Here is a 14715-nt window from a genome sequence, read left to right as displayed (position 1 = left end):
AAGCAGATAATTTAAGATTATCAATATACAGTAGAGTCTCACTTATCCAACGTAAACAGGCCGGCAGGATAAGTGAATATGTTGGATAATAAGAAGGGATTCAGGAAAAGCCAATTAAACATCAAATTAGGTAATCGTTATACAAATTAAGCACCAAAACATCATATTATACAACAAATTTGACATAAAAAGTAGTTCCATGCGCAGTAATGCTATGTAGTATTTACAGTAGAGTCTCACTTATCCAACACTCGCTTATCCAACGTTCTGGATTATCCAACGCATTTTTGTAGTCAATGCTTTCAATATATCGTGATATTTTGGTGCTAAATTCATAAATACAGTAATTACTATATAGCATTACTGTGTACTGAACTACTTTTTCTGACAAATTTGTTGTCTAACATGATGTTTTGGTGCTTAATTTGTAAAATCATAACTTAATTTGATGTTTAATAGGGTTATCCTTAATTCCTCATTATCCAACATATTCGCTTATCCAACGTTTTGCTGGCCCGTTTATGTTGGATAAGTGAGAATCTACTGTACTGTATTGTATTTACAAATTTACCACTAAAATATCACAATGAATTTAAAACACTGACTACAAAAACATTGATTATGAAAAGGCAGACTGCGTTGGATAATCCAGAACATTGTATAAGCGAATGTTGGATAAGTGAGATTCTTCTTTAATATGAAATAATTACTGGGATAGAATAATGCAGAACAATATAATCTCTAAAACCAGGACAGTAAATAAACAGGGGAATTCCACACAGGAAACAATCAGGGCCAGCTAACACCTCCCAACAAAGTATTCCCATCATCAAAGTCTGGCAAATCCTGTTTTCTCAGGGCCACAGACAGTAGAAGCACATAAAATATCGCAAACAACACCACTCTGAAAACAAGGGAATTCCAGACAGGAAACAATCAGGGCCAGCTAACACCTCCCAACAAAAAATTCACTCAGGGAGGAAACAGCCAGGCTTTAAAGCTGCAAGGCCATTACATCCTAATCATTTTTCCTAATTGCAGCATTCATACTTGCCTCCAACAAACAAACAAAAACCAATCAGAAATATTGTATATTCACAACCTTTAGGAAATAATATCCCCTGATGGTGCAGCGTGTTAAAGCGCTGAGCTGCTGAACTTCTGGACCGAAAGGCCACAGGTTTGAATTGGGGGAGCGGAGAGAGCCCCCACTGTTAGCCCCAGCTTCTGCCAACCCAGAAGTTCGAAAACATGCAAATGTGAGTGCATCAATAGGTACTGCTCCGGCAGGAAGGTAACGCCGCTCCATGTAGTCATCCCACATGACCTTGGAGGAGTCTACGGACAACGCCAGCTCTTCGGCTTAGAAATGGAGATGAGCACCAACCTCCAGAGTCAGACACGACTGGACTTAATGTCTGGGGAAAACCTTTACACTTTACCTTAACTACCACCAATTCCTCAATACTTTATTTCCCAGACCACCAGACTTCGCCACAGCAACGCGTGGCTGGGCACAGCTAGTAATAATAATAATAATAATAATAATAATAATAATAATAATAGCAGAAACCCCAGAGGCCATCAAGTCCAACTCTCTTCTATCATGCAGTAAAAACATAATCAATGCACCCCTGAGTGATGGGAGAGAAATAGAGTTTTGGAAGCAGGTGGAGGGCCAGAAAGAAAAGGAGTCTGGGCAGTGAGGGAGGTGGGGGAGAAGAAAGGGTTTGTGCCCCAGGGGACGCTGCTGCTGCTGTTTCTGGCAGCTTAAAACTTTAATTTCCCTGCATCTCTCAGGAGGAGGAAAGAGGAGGTGGTAGGAAGCAGCATAGTGCTGCTAAGCCCCTCACTATCACCTGCCGAGCACCATGGGCTCCAGGGAACAGAGTTTGAGAACCCCTGCCTTAACAGAATATTAGAAATTGAGGGGATCTGAAGTACTGCAGTACATACCCAGATATGTAGGCCAATTCTGTATATATAGTGATGATATAAACCCTGATTTTCAGATAAGATGCTCTTCGAATCTGAGAGAAACTTAAAAGTGTCTTATTTTGTTGGGGGGGGCGTGGGGGAGAGGGGGTAGGACACGATGAATGACTACACATATTTCAGCCCACTCTTGCAACTATAAAATAGTTTTCAAGTGATTACCACAATCTGCCTTTTTTGTGATTCTTGGTGCCCTCAAAACACCCTCACAACCCTCATATAGCATGAACTCAACAATAGTGCCATTAAGATTGTTATTATTGCTGCTGTTGCTGATGCTGTGTGACTTCAAGTCAAATCGAGCCCCAGTGGTGCGATGAGTTAACCCCTTGTGCTGGCTGGACTGCTGACCTGAAGGTTGCCGGTTCGAATCCGAGAGACGTGGTGGAGCTCCCATCTGTCAGCTCTAGCTTGCTGGGATATGAGAGAAGCCCCCCGGCAGGATGGTAACACATCCGTGCGTCCCCTGGACTACGTCTCTGTAGATGGCCAATTCTCTCCTTTTTACTCTCTTTTCTAGCTATTGTCAATTCTTAATAATTAATTTAGTCAGGGGTGGCAATTCTTTTTCTCCTGAGGACTGCATTACACTAGGCTAATCTTTCAGATGCCACATTCATGTGGTGGGTGGAACCAAAGTCAAACCTTTCCCTTTCTTGCCTCCTTTTTCCTGCCAGCCCCTTCTCTTTCTTCCTCCTAGTGAGTGGGCTGCTAAAGGAGCAATAGCTAATTGTTGCTAGAATTCTGCAATGAAAACTTACAAAGCGTTTATGAAAGAGACACAGGTTGCATGCAGAAAGAACTGCCATATATGCAAATGTAAAATATCCTTGAAAATGTTACTATAGTAATACTGATCCCCCCCCCGCCCCGCTAACCAGCATTTGTATGAAACCCCACTTCAAAACAACTGCTTTACTAAAATAAGGACATGTATGCAAAGTTGCAGAGTTCAACATGTTATCTTATATTCATATTTATTAAAGTTGGCATTGCATCAATATGAAAATTACTGAAAATCTACAAAAGGAACTTATACCAAAACATTGGGGCCGCAACCGTAAAAGGGATATTGGCATATTTGTATCACAGAGACAACTAACCTGTAGCAGGTTCCTGAAATTCTCCAGGTGCTCCAATTTAATTAGCTGGTTTTTATCCAGAACCAAAGTATGTGCATCAGCATCACAGGATAAAGTGGGTCCCAACTTCTGTAAACCCTGACCTGACCAGTTAACTAATGAACCTATGAGAATAGAGGAAAGATTAACGTTTATCAGTCTCAAAAATGGTCATGTTACTTACATATCCATGCACACACCAGTGTTAAAAATCATATGTCACCTGCTTCCCAGATTCTAACATTTAAAATAATTTGTGTTTGGTCTGGCTCATTCATCTATCTACTTTCCTGGAATGTTTATTCACTTTGGTGGAACTTTTAAGTCAAACGATGCTTCGCCAACATGGAGTTTTTTGGAGATAACATTAAGCATATGTGAAATGTACCAGGTGCTTTGAAATTTCTCATAGTGTTCAATACACACCAGGGAATAGTTGTATAATAAAGTAAGTTCTACACCTGTCTTCTCCTACTTGCATTTCACTGTTGTTGCCACTGTTGCTAATCTACCATGGTAAAGTAGTTCTGAATGCACTTCTTGAAGATATCAAATTAAATTTTGATATGAAAATGTAGTACAATATAAGGCTGAATTATTTTCTTGTAAGGAATGCTGACTTTAACCGAAGCATATCATAAGTTTTCTTCACACCAGAAAGCTTATTTTACTAAAATAAGAACCCTGGGGCCTAGAGAGTCAAGGAAGGGCCCCTGAATTTCTGATTGCAGAGGGGAAAAAAACGACAGCAGTTTTCCAGGCTTCTACCTGCCCCCAGGACAGTTTTGTTCTGCTTTGAATAATTTTCTTTTAAAACATGCATCTAAAGCCCTATCTACACTGACAACCATCTCACATGAAAGCATACTAAAGAAAATCCTTAATGTACAGCAGTGCTCCATGGTCTGTGTAATCACAATCCAGGTTTCACTGGTTCAAAGTTTTCCTATGGAATCGTCTGGACAGCAAAACCATTTTCTTGAAGAACAAATTGCATTAAATAATTACTGGTAGTGCACATGTGCCCTATGTAGGCATGCATAGGACCACACTTTATGGTTTATTCCAGCAGTATATAGTAGCAAATACAGTGATAACTTTGCATTCCTGAGCATTGAGGATTTTTGGAAACAAACAGTGCAAAATTACATCATAGATCAGAATGTTGATGCTCCAAACCTGCTATAAAACCACACCTTCTGACTTTATCCCCAATTCTAATATTTTTAGGGAAAAGGTTACATCTCATTGTTCAGAAGCTGAGGATGGGCACTCCGTGCATGCTCAAACGCATTCCATTGTCATTACTATTTTATGATACAATATTGTGTTTTACAATAAAAATTATGCTGCATTCCATTGCTACATTTTCACATTTAGGGGTGAAATAAAGCAGATAAGAGTCTGAGCACCAGTGTTCTTCACCCACAGAATTGTTTCCTCCTCTTACCACACTTTCATTTTTTTACCATAAAACCCAGGCATGGGCAAACTTGGGCCCTCCAGGTGTTCTGTACTTCAACTCGCACAATTACTAAAAGCCTACCAGCTGTTATGAATGGTAGAAGTTGAAGTCTAAAACAACTGGAGGGCCCAAGTTTGCCCATGCCTGATAAAACCACACCTACTGACATTTTGGAGGAATGTCATACATCAGAGTTTGAAAATGGGGCCTTTGCACATGATCAAATACACTCCATTATCCCCCATTTCTATAGTTTTTTGGAGAGTCGGATACACCCCCTTGTTCCAGGGCTCAAACACACTAAATTTTAAAGACTACTCATACTTCAAAATACATTCTGCAGAAAATTATATTTTTAAATAAATACTGTACCACCAAAAACTGCATTTTTTGCAGAGGCAACAACAGTCTCTGTGAAAACATTGTTTTCTTTGCAAAAAAAAAATGCTGCCTAAAAAAATTAGTTTGAGCGTTTATTCCTGAAGAATTCCTAACATTCAAATACAGAATCTTCAGCATTTTTAAGTATTCAAAGCTCCATTATCGTTACTACAAAGCAGAAATAAGACAAATAAAGACCCTGTTCCATAGAAATGTTTCTCATTCTAACCACTCTTTCACCTTCAGCATCAGGATCATAATACAGGGGAAAAACAGCTAGATATTTCAAAAGGAATGACAGAAACACCTTCCAGCCATTGTATTGTTGATGCTTTCATGGCCGGAATCACTGGGTTGCTGCGAGTTTTCCGGGCTGTATGGCCATGTTCCAGAAACATTCTTTTCTGACGTTTCACCTGCATCTATGGCAGGCATCCTCAGAGGTAATGAGGTCTGTTGGAAACTAGGCAAGTGTGGCGCATATATATATATATATATATATATATATATATATCTCTATCTATCTATCTATCTATCTATCTATCTTTGGAATGTTCAGTGTGGGAGAAAGAACTCTTGTCCGCTTGAGGCAGGTGTGGATGTTTCAATTGGCCACCTTGATTAGCACTGAATAGCCTTTCAGCTACAAGGTTTGGCTGCTTACTGCTGGGGGAATTGTTAAATAAAGTACACAATTCAGAAAACAGAGGGATTCCAGACATGAATCAATCAGGACCAGCTAACACCTCCCAACAAAGGATTGCCCCAGGCAGGAATCAGCCAGGCCTTGAACAACAAGGCTTTTCAGCGCTAATCAAGGTGATTAATTGCAACATTCGCACTTACCTCCAACAGGCAAGAGTTTTTTCTCCCACCCTGGACATTCCACAGATATATAAACCCCAATTGCCCAGTTTCCAACAGACCTCACAACCTCTGAGGATGCTTGCCATAGATGCAAGCGAAACGTCAGAAGAGAATGCTTCTGGAACATGGCCATACAGCCCGGAAAACTCACAGCAACCCACTTTCAGCCATTGTGTTATGCTTCTATGGCCGACCGCACCTGCCATTAGAAATCCACTTTATATGCACGAAGAGAGAGAAGCCGCAAAGGAGGGAAGATTTAGAGACAAAGGGGTTTCGCTTTTTTCCCCTCACAGCAGACAGAGCTTCCTTGTTCTCCTTCCAAATTGCCTTTGTCACATTATTCCTAATCCTCTCAAAGCAAAGAAAGACAACGGCCCTGCGCAAGACCCTCTGGGATTTGTAGTCTAGCCCTAACAAGACACTTAATACGTCAACCAAGTTGAGCGAGGACAAAGACTACAACTCCCACAAGGCCCCGCGCAGGACCTGCAGAACAACCAAACAGCCGTGGAGGGGTACTTTTTACCGCCTTTCCCCGCTTTGCCTTCATCGCTTAGGCACAACACACCTACTGTACGGATATGCGCACCTTCCTTGCCGCTCATGGCTGCCTTTGCCGCCTCAGGCCTCTTCCCTTCGGTCGCCGCCGCCATATTTCCCGCTTGCTCCCAACGCTAGGCAACGACGCCAGCGCCGGACGCTGATTGGTCAAAACTACTCGGCGAAAAATATATATATTTCCGGCACTTAATAAGCACCTCCCTGTTTCCCGTCGTGCTCCGCGCGGGGAGTATACAAGGCGGTTTCCCATGATCCTCTCGTTCTCTTCGCCGCTGGAGTTATATCCGAGGCGATCCTGCTGCCGCCATGAAGTAAGGACCGGGATGGGTCGCAGTGCTTAATCCGGCGCCATCCTCCGGTTTGGGGGCTCGGTGGGGCGGGAAAGGTTGGGGGTCCCGCGGTTTGTCGCTCGCTGACTCTTCCACACTCTTCCTTTCTTGCGCTTCAGGGTCGAGTTATGCAGCTTCAGTGGGTACAAGATCTACCCGGGCCATGGGCGCCGCTACGCGAGGACGGATGGCAAGGCAAGAAAGAAATACAGACCAAGGAACTGACGAAGGAATACAATGGGGCCTTGGTATCCCCTGGGGCCTGCTTGTAGAGTAGGCATGGGCACACTTCGGCCCTCCCGCCGGGTGTTTTAGACTTCCAACTCCCACCATTCCTAACAGCCTCAGGTCCCTTCATTTCCCCCCTCAGCCGCTTAAGTGGCTGTTCTAGAGTCTCCCCCCCCCCTTTTAATACCAAGATCCCATTCAGTGGAATATTAAAATGGTGTCCATTATATACAATGACAAAACCAAGGTTTGCTTATTGGATGGTTGCGTGTCTGTTGGTACAGAATCTGTGGGTACAGAGAGTCAAAGTGCTTCAGATTTAGGAATATTTCTATTATATATTTATTTTCTTCATTTTTATTTATATATAATTTATCAATCGGTATACACCCTTTTTAAAATATCTTAAACAAGGGAGTATGCCGTATTGTATACAATCCAACAGTAAAAGAAAAAAACAAACATCTTTGAGCACATTTCTCATCAGTTTTTAACTTTCCATTATAGCTTGTACTACATATAACTCCGACACACCTTTTATCTACTTATGCATTTTTATTTATTATTATAATACCTTTCCCCCCTCTTCCCCTTACTCATATTTTGTGCCCCCTTCACCAGGACCAACCAACTCATTGTTTTTCAAAATTTCATTGTTTCTATTGCTGGCTTCTACCCTATCCCTCATTAAAGATATACTCAATAAATTTTCCCCATATTTTCCAAAAATCTGTTTCCATATTCCCTTTTTAATTTTAATATCAGTTGAAGTTGATTTGGCAACAGCTATCCTCCAGATTTCTCAGTACCATTCTTCTAATGAAATTTCCTTTCTTTTTTTTTCTTTCTTTTTTTTTGGCTATCAATAATTTTGTTGCTATTAGCAAATTAGAGGCTAATTCCTCCTCTTGTGAAGGAATTGTATTGTCATGTATGAGTAATGCTGATTTTGGTGCATTCTCTATCTTTATTTTTATTATTGCTCTTCTTTAAATATCCTTTCTCAAAAATTTTGTATAATTTTACATGACCACCACATATGAAGATATGATTCCATTTCCTGACAGCCTCTCCAATACTGATTCGGGTATTTTTTTTATCAATGTGATGTAATCTAATGAAGGTTAGGTACCACCTCCATAATGTTTTGTAATAGTTCTCCTTAATTTGTATGGTCATACTTTATATCCTTGCCCATTCTTGATTATTCACTTTTTTCCCAAGTTTACTTCCCAAACTTCCTTCAAAATAACTTGTTTGTCCATTAATAATAGTTTATAGATGCCGCTTACTGTGCCTTTTAATGTTATATTCTCTTTAACCTCCCTTTGAGTTAGCTTTTTAATTATCTTTTATGTGATACTTTGGAGATGGGGCCCAAATCAAAACATGAAATCCAAATAGGTTTCATATACACTTCTGACATAGCCTAAAATTGATTGTAAGATTAGTTTTTGTGCATTAAATGGTATATATCAAATCATCAGAAAATAGTTGTCACTGGGTGCATCTGCACTGTGGGATTCAGTTTGACAACACTTTAATGCCATACCTTGATGCTGTGGAATCATGGGAGTTGTAGTTTTACAAGCGGTCTCTGCAAAGTTTGCTGGTGTCCCCCAGACTACAAATCCCAGAGCATTTAGCCATAGCAGTTAAAGTGGTGTTAATGTGTAGATGCACCCACTATCTCAGCCACCCACTGCATTTTGGACCAGTAAACAAGTGGTATTCAACCTGTAGTGGTCCAAGTTGTAATCTGATGCCTTAGTGTCATGGCATTTTTTGGACTTATACTATTTTTAGATTCTCTATGAAAGAGCTTTCTAGTCCATATCTTACCATACACAAAGTTTACATATATGATGGAAGCTGGTGTGGACTTGTAAGCTTTTTAATAGGGCCTAAAAGTGACTTTTACATATTCACAGACTGAGAGGATTCCAATGTTTGTTCGTTGTTATAATCAGGTTCATCTATGTACAACATTCATTGTGTTCTGAGAGTTTTGTGGGTTGTCAGCCGGTCATTTGAAGATTTATGAGAAAGAACTTGATTTTGACAGTATTTGGATCTTTATGGTAATGTGAGCTGTTTCTACATTGTTTCCAAACAAAGTAGAAACTTGACTATAAAATTATCTGATGTTCCAGGTTTTTCAGTTTTTGAATGCAAAATGTGAGTCTGCATTCCTCTCCAAGAGAAACCCCCGCCAGATCAACTGGACTGTTCTATACAGGCGGAAGCACAAGAAAGGGCAATCGGTAAATATGCTGTGACATTGTTGAGTCTCTGAAATTGAAAAATTATCATAGTTGCACTGCATTTCTAATCATTTACAGATAAGGACTGTTTCTGAACAGTATTGCTTTGTTAAATGTGATTTTGGAACAGAATTACAAATTACTATTTTGGTTTAACTTTTAAAATATTTTTTGTGTTGTGTTATATCCATGTTCCAGGGATGGTGGCTTGATCTGTTAAAACAGAGCCTTTAATCTTTCATAATCCTTTTCTTAGAGAACTGGATTTAGCATTTTGTTGGCATTTAAGGCCTCCCTTGAACTGCTTTTGAAAAGGAGAGCAGGGCATGTGTATAAGTTGACAAGTATAGTTTGGAAACCCTCTTAAGAAAGGTTCGTTACTAGTAGGCCCATGTTTCCTTAAACATCTGTAGTTAGCTTTTAAAAAGTAGGGTCAAGGGCTTTTCAGCACAGTCCTATATGTTTTCTACTTATAAATAAGTTGAATTTATTGAGGTTTGGTCCCAGATGAGTAGTTCAAGTTTGCATCCCAAAAAACAGAGCAAACAATCTATATATTGCTGTCATGACTCTAGGCTTTGAATTTCAGTGCATCCTTTTGAAGGGATTTAAGCCTTGATTCATTCATACATAGCCAGCCTTTGATTCACTCTCACCTTATCTAAAATAATGCTTAGATGTTTAGTCTTCCAGCAGTATAGAAGTTTCTCTCTATAAAGTTTGTTTTTCTGAAATTAAATTTATTTTAGTTGAAATGTTGAAAGTAGGTAGCAAATTATAAATATCAGATAAAATGACAGAGCATAAAATTGAGAAACACAGTTGGATTGGCTTAGATCAAAATAAAATTGAGCTGTATCACCAATTTTTCTTTTAGTTCTGATTCATTTGCATTTAGTAACAAGAAATCTTGTGAAAGGTAGATATAAAATCTGAGGATCCCACAATAAATACTGTAGTAAAGATTTTTAAAAGGTAGTTGCCTGTTTTTTTCTGGAAGTTATTAAAATTATAACAGCTTTCAAAGATGGCTCTTAAAATATTCTACACAGATGGTTGCACTTTTCTGCCAAGGCTTTTTAATTTAAAGTATGTTAGTAAAGTATAAACTTAAAATATGAGCAGAATCTTCAGGGCTTATGAAAAATTGCACTAACTCATTTCACATGGCTTCAGAAAGTATTTAATGTTCCTTTTTTTAAATTTTTCAGGAAGAAGTACAAAAGAAACGTACCCGCCGTGCTGTTAAGGGCCATAGAGCAATCACAGGAGCCTCTTTGGCTGAAATTATGGCCAAGAGGAATCAGAAGCCTGAGGTGCGAAAAGCTCAACGGGAGCAGGCTATTAGGTGAGCAATTACCACATTTTTCTTGGTTTTCATCTGTCATTCCATGACTACCTCTTTGTATTCAGTGTAAACAAGATACACTTGAATGAATGTTGTTATTAATATGATTCTGAAGCTTTTGGCTAGCCTTAGTAAAAATTGTTATTGTGATCCTATACAACGGGATCTTGTCCTCTCTACTGCTTGTAACTGTGGGCTCGGGCTGTGGCGCAGGCTGGAGAGCAGCTGCAATCAATCACTGCAATGAATCACTCTGACCAGGAGGTCATGAGTTCGAGGCCCAGCTTGGAGCCTATGTTTGTTTGTCTTTGTTCTATGTTAAAAGGCATTGAATCTTTGCCTATATGTGTAATGTGATCCGCCCTGAGTCCCCTTTGGGGTGAGAAGGGCAGAATATAAATGCTGTAAATAAATAAATAAACTATCCTGATTTCCAAGCTTGAAATGCAGAGGGAAATGTATATTACACTGGTTTCATGGCACTTAAGAGTGTTCTCAATTCTCTTACCTAAACAAACTGAATGGAGCCTTGGAGGTTATTCACGGATATTTCTGTAAGGGCTTCCAAGAGTTTTAGAATTTCAGCATCACAGCACAAAATATCACTATAATCGGCTTCTATCTCAGTACTATCTCAGCCAATTAGCATTTATTTTCCTTTTGGTGAATGTTCAAAATGGAATTGCTTTATCAGAAGTCTGAAATGTTCTACTGTGCCCTATTGCTTTATTCTGTTTAAATTGACGTATGCTGTGATTATAATTAACAGGGCTGCCAAGGAAGCAAAGAAGGCTAAGCAGGCAACTAAGAAGACTGTACCTTCCACAACAAAGGTAATGCTTCTTTAGAGATTGATGTTAAAAAATGAAAAGTTGCATGTGCTTTTTCTTTTTCCCCATTTAAAAAAAACAGTGTATTTACAAATAATTACATGCTTTGACTGAGATTTTTCAATCCACAATGTGCAAATATAAAAATTGAGTTTGTGCCATTTTCCTGTATGTTTTATAACAATTTGATGTGGAATTTTGCATTTTCTGTATTCTTTAATTGTTGGTTTGTTTCAAGCTGCTTTTTTAAGATGAGGTTTTGTTTTAATCAACATCAAATGGTAGACTACAAGAATTATTTTCCCAATATGAATTTATCACCTGGTTAGTAATATTTATTACATTGTGCTAATTCTCATGAACTCAATGGGACTCAGTTCAATGTAAAAATATAAATAGGCTATTAAGAATGCACATGGCTTTTGATCTTGGATTTCAAAAGTTTTGAATAGTTCCTCAGTGTAGTACACTAAGCTTTCCCAGCCAGCTCAGGTCAACAATTGAGTAAACACACAGGGGCAGCAATAATGCCAAAACCATAAAATTACAAAAATTTCCTTAGCCTACTTGTCAGTTCAAGAAATGTATAAACAAACTAGCTTCAACCCAGCATGGCTTAGCATACTGCATGGCTCTGCTTGCAAAGCTACTGCTTCCTTGGGTCATTTATTACTTTCCCTGTCCCAGACCTATTGTAAAATTTGCCATGTTGCCAGTATGTGGCTGTGGGGAGTGGGAGGTGTTGCAATAGTATCTGATTTTGTTCTCAGCCAAATGCAAGCCATTATATTCTGCTGGAGTCCTGGAAGTTGACTAATATAATCTGTTCATATCTTGATTATGAAGCATAGGTTGATCAGTGGAGGGAGGAATTCTATAATTGCAGAAGAGAAGTAAATGCCAACCCCTGTAAGAGAAAAGAAATGTACACATAGCAGAACACTGAGTATTCCACATAGTTTTTATTGGGATATCCTGATGGGTAGTCTGGAGTGAGCTTCACTTTTCTGATAGAATTTAATATTCTTACCTAATGATAACTCATACAATCTCATTGTATCTGTCTTTTTACAGGCACCTACAAAGGCTGCACCAAAGCAAAAAATTGCAAAGCCTGTGAAAGTTTCTGCTCCTCGCGTTGGTGGGAAACGCTAACTTGTGCTGATTTGGTTACGTCAAATAAACATTTGACATCAGTTACATGCTTTTAATGACTCCTGATGGTTTTTTTGTACCATTTTTCTTTTTTAAAGGTCTTCAAAATAATTTTCTTTTTTCTTTTTAAACCATATTTTTACTGTTAGTTTTTAATAACATAAAACACATAAAAGAAAACTGCATACACCACAGATATAAGAAACTGTTCAAGTCCAACACATGCAGTACTGTACACTAATCTATGAACACAACATCTACATTTATATTTATATATGAAAAGGACTAAACACAAATGGTAATAACAAGTAACTTCCAACTACTCAGCAAATGGTTCTACATATTTACTTATACAGTGTTCCTTCACTTATTGCTGGGGTTAGGTTCCAGGACCACCCGCAATAAGTGAAAATCCGCGAAGTAGGGACACTATTTATTTTAATATTTATACATTATTTTATTAGTTATACACTATTGTAAGTCTATCAACCAATTGTGTGTTGATAAATTGCCGCCTCCTCCTCCTGTTGCCGCTTGGGCTCCTTTTCTCTCCCTTTGGCTTCTCCTTCCTCCCTTTTTTAGGCTGTAAATTGTAATTTTTTATTTATAATAATCTTTTACTACAGTTTATTGAAAAACCACAAAACAGCGAATCCGCGAAAAGTACTGAGGGAACACTGTATCACTTCCTCTAACAAACTTTCATAAAACATCTAGATTGTAATCATAAACATCCCCAGTACAGCTTGATTTGTTCTTAACTGGAATTTTATTTTCAATTAGTACACTTACCTTATTAAAGACATATAGTACCTAAAAAAATCCTAACCATGCAAGCAATCACGTCCCATTTATCACCCTACACTTAAGAAATGTGGATCCCATATTGCGAGTATAACTCACTCCTGCCTATTTTAAATCCCTACTTTTAACTAGATTAAACTATACAGTGCATCTTTTGAGTGTTTTATTTGAAACGATTTTCAGCTCAATAAAACAAGCAAAATGTAGTTTGTGCAAAGTAGTTCTTGGTCAGATGTGGTCTTATGAGAAGCCTACTGCAAGATGTTTCAGAATGGCAATAGTATCATCAGGAAGCTTTAAAAAATGCTACCTTGAAACTACATTTTGTTCCATTCCACTATTACCTCTGCCTTGCTGAAGTGAACAATGGCTAAATCCCAGTGTACAGCTCCCCAAGGTATAAATAAGATGGGTTCTGTAGGTTTATACTTATGTTGAATTTGTATGTAAGTGGGAAGAGGTACCTATTTTATGTATAACTACAGCCAAAAGTATATTTTAGGTTTGGATAGCATAGGGAAGGGTTAACACCCCAGTGGTATTTGGTTTGCTACCTGTGCCCCTGTTCAGAAGATTTCACCTCGCTTTCTGCCTCTGATAATTGGATTTTGAAAAATGGTTTGTTGTGGAAACGAGGATTGGCGGGAAAGCTTCAGTGGAGACACCTTTTCCCCATGATAACTCCTTAAGGAGTGAATGTTGCCTTCCTAGGGGTAGATTTCTCTCACTTCCTACTGACTCACCCCCGTTTTTAACTTTGAGCCACTTGTAAGTCGAATGTTTGTACCTCGAGGACTGCCTGGACCAGCAATTGTTAATTAAAGCAGATAATACTTAGGAATTGAAATATGCAGAAGAGTTAGAACAATTATCATCATCATCTGGCACACTACATTCCAGTCACTGAACATCACAAAGTCCCGTCTGTTTCAGGTGAAATGCATTGATTTACAGAATTACAGACATGAATCAATCAGGAGCAGCTAACACCTCAAAACAAAGGATTCCCCCAGGCAGGAATAAAGCTGGCAAGGCCATTAAATTACAACATTCACACTGGCCTCTCCAACAGACAAGAGTTTTTTCTCCCTCTCTGGACCTTCCACGGATCTATAAACTACCCTTGCATAGTTTTTCAATATCCCTCACAACTTCTGAGGATGCCTGCCATAGATGCGGGCGAAATGTCAGAAGTGAATGCTTCTGGAACATGGCCATACGGCCCGGAAAATGCACAACAACCTAGTGATTCCGGCCTTGAAATCCTTCAACAGCATTGACTATCAAGCTCTAAAAACGCCGTTTAAACCCTGCAAAGTCTTATGATCGTGATATCCATGATTATAGTTTATAAGAGTTTAAGA

At 39.0% G+C, this 14715-nt stretch overlaps 2 protein-coding genes across 4 annotated transcripts in view; one reads left to right on the top strand and one right to left on the bottom strand.

Annotated features, from left to right (window-relative positions):
* Window positions 1-6564, bottom strand: part of cep97 (centrosomal protein 97) — a 28092-nt gene extending 21528 nt beyond the window's left edge. Inside the window, exons 1-2 of one of the 3 annotated variants that reach the window (XM_008107812.2) lie at window positions 6422-6564; window positions 3099-3241 (exon numbers count right to left, since the gene is read on the bottom strand). In XM_008107812.2, the coding sequence (XP_008106019.1) occupies window positions 3099-3241; window positions 6422-6485 (207 nt within the window). In that variant the 5' untranslated portion in view covers window positions 6486-6564. Of the gene's footprint in view, window positions 1-3098; window positions 3242-6028; window positions 6210-6400 lie in introns of those variants that run through there. The other 2 variants (XM_016992571.2, XM_003219176.4) reach the window with 2 other exon arrangements.
* A 15-nt stretch (window positions 6565-6579) lies between these two features.
* Window positions 6580-12592, top strand: rpl24 (ribosomal protein L24). Its single transcript, XM_003219177.4, has 6 exons — window positions 6580-6704; window positions 6842-6917; window positions 9104-9214; window positions 10426-10562; window positions 11332-11395; window positions 12467-12592. The coding sequence occupies exons 1-6, from the start codon at window positions 6700-6702 to the stop codon at window positions 12545-12547; spliced, it is 474 nt and encodes a 157-aa protein (XP_003219225.1). The 5' UTR covers window positions 6580-6699; the 3' UTR covers window positions 12548-12592.
* Window positions 12593-14715: the final 2123 nt, after the last annotated feature.

Source organism: Anolis carolinensis, chromosome 3 (assembly GCF_035594765.1).
Source record: "Anolis carolinensis isolate JA03-04 chromosome 3, rAnoCar3.1.pri, whole genome shotgun sequence".
Taxonomy (NCBI): domain Eukaryota; kingdom Metazoa; phylum Chordata; class Lepidosauria; order Squamata; family Dactyloidae; genus Anolis; species Anolis carolinensis.
Note: the sequence above shows the minus strand (reverse complement) of the source record. Positions and strands in the feature narration are given on the sequence as shown.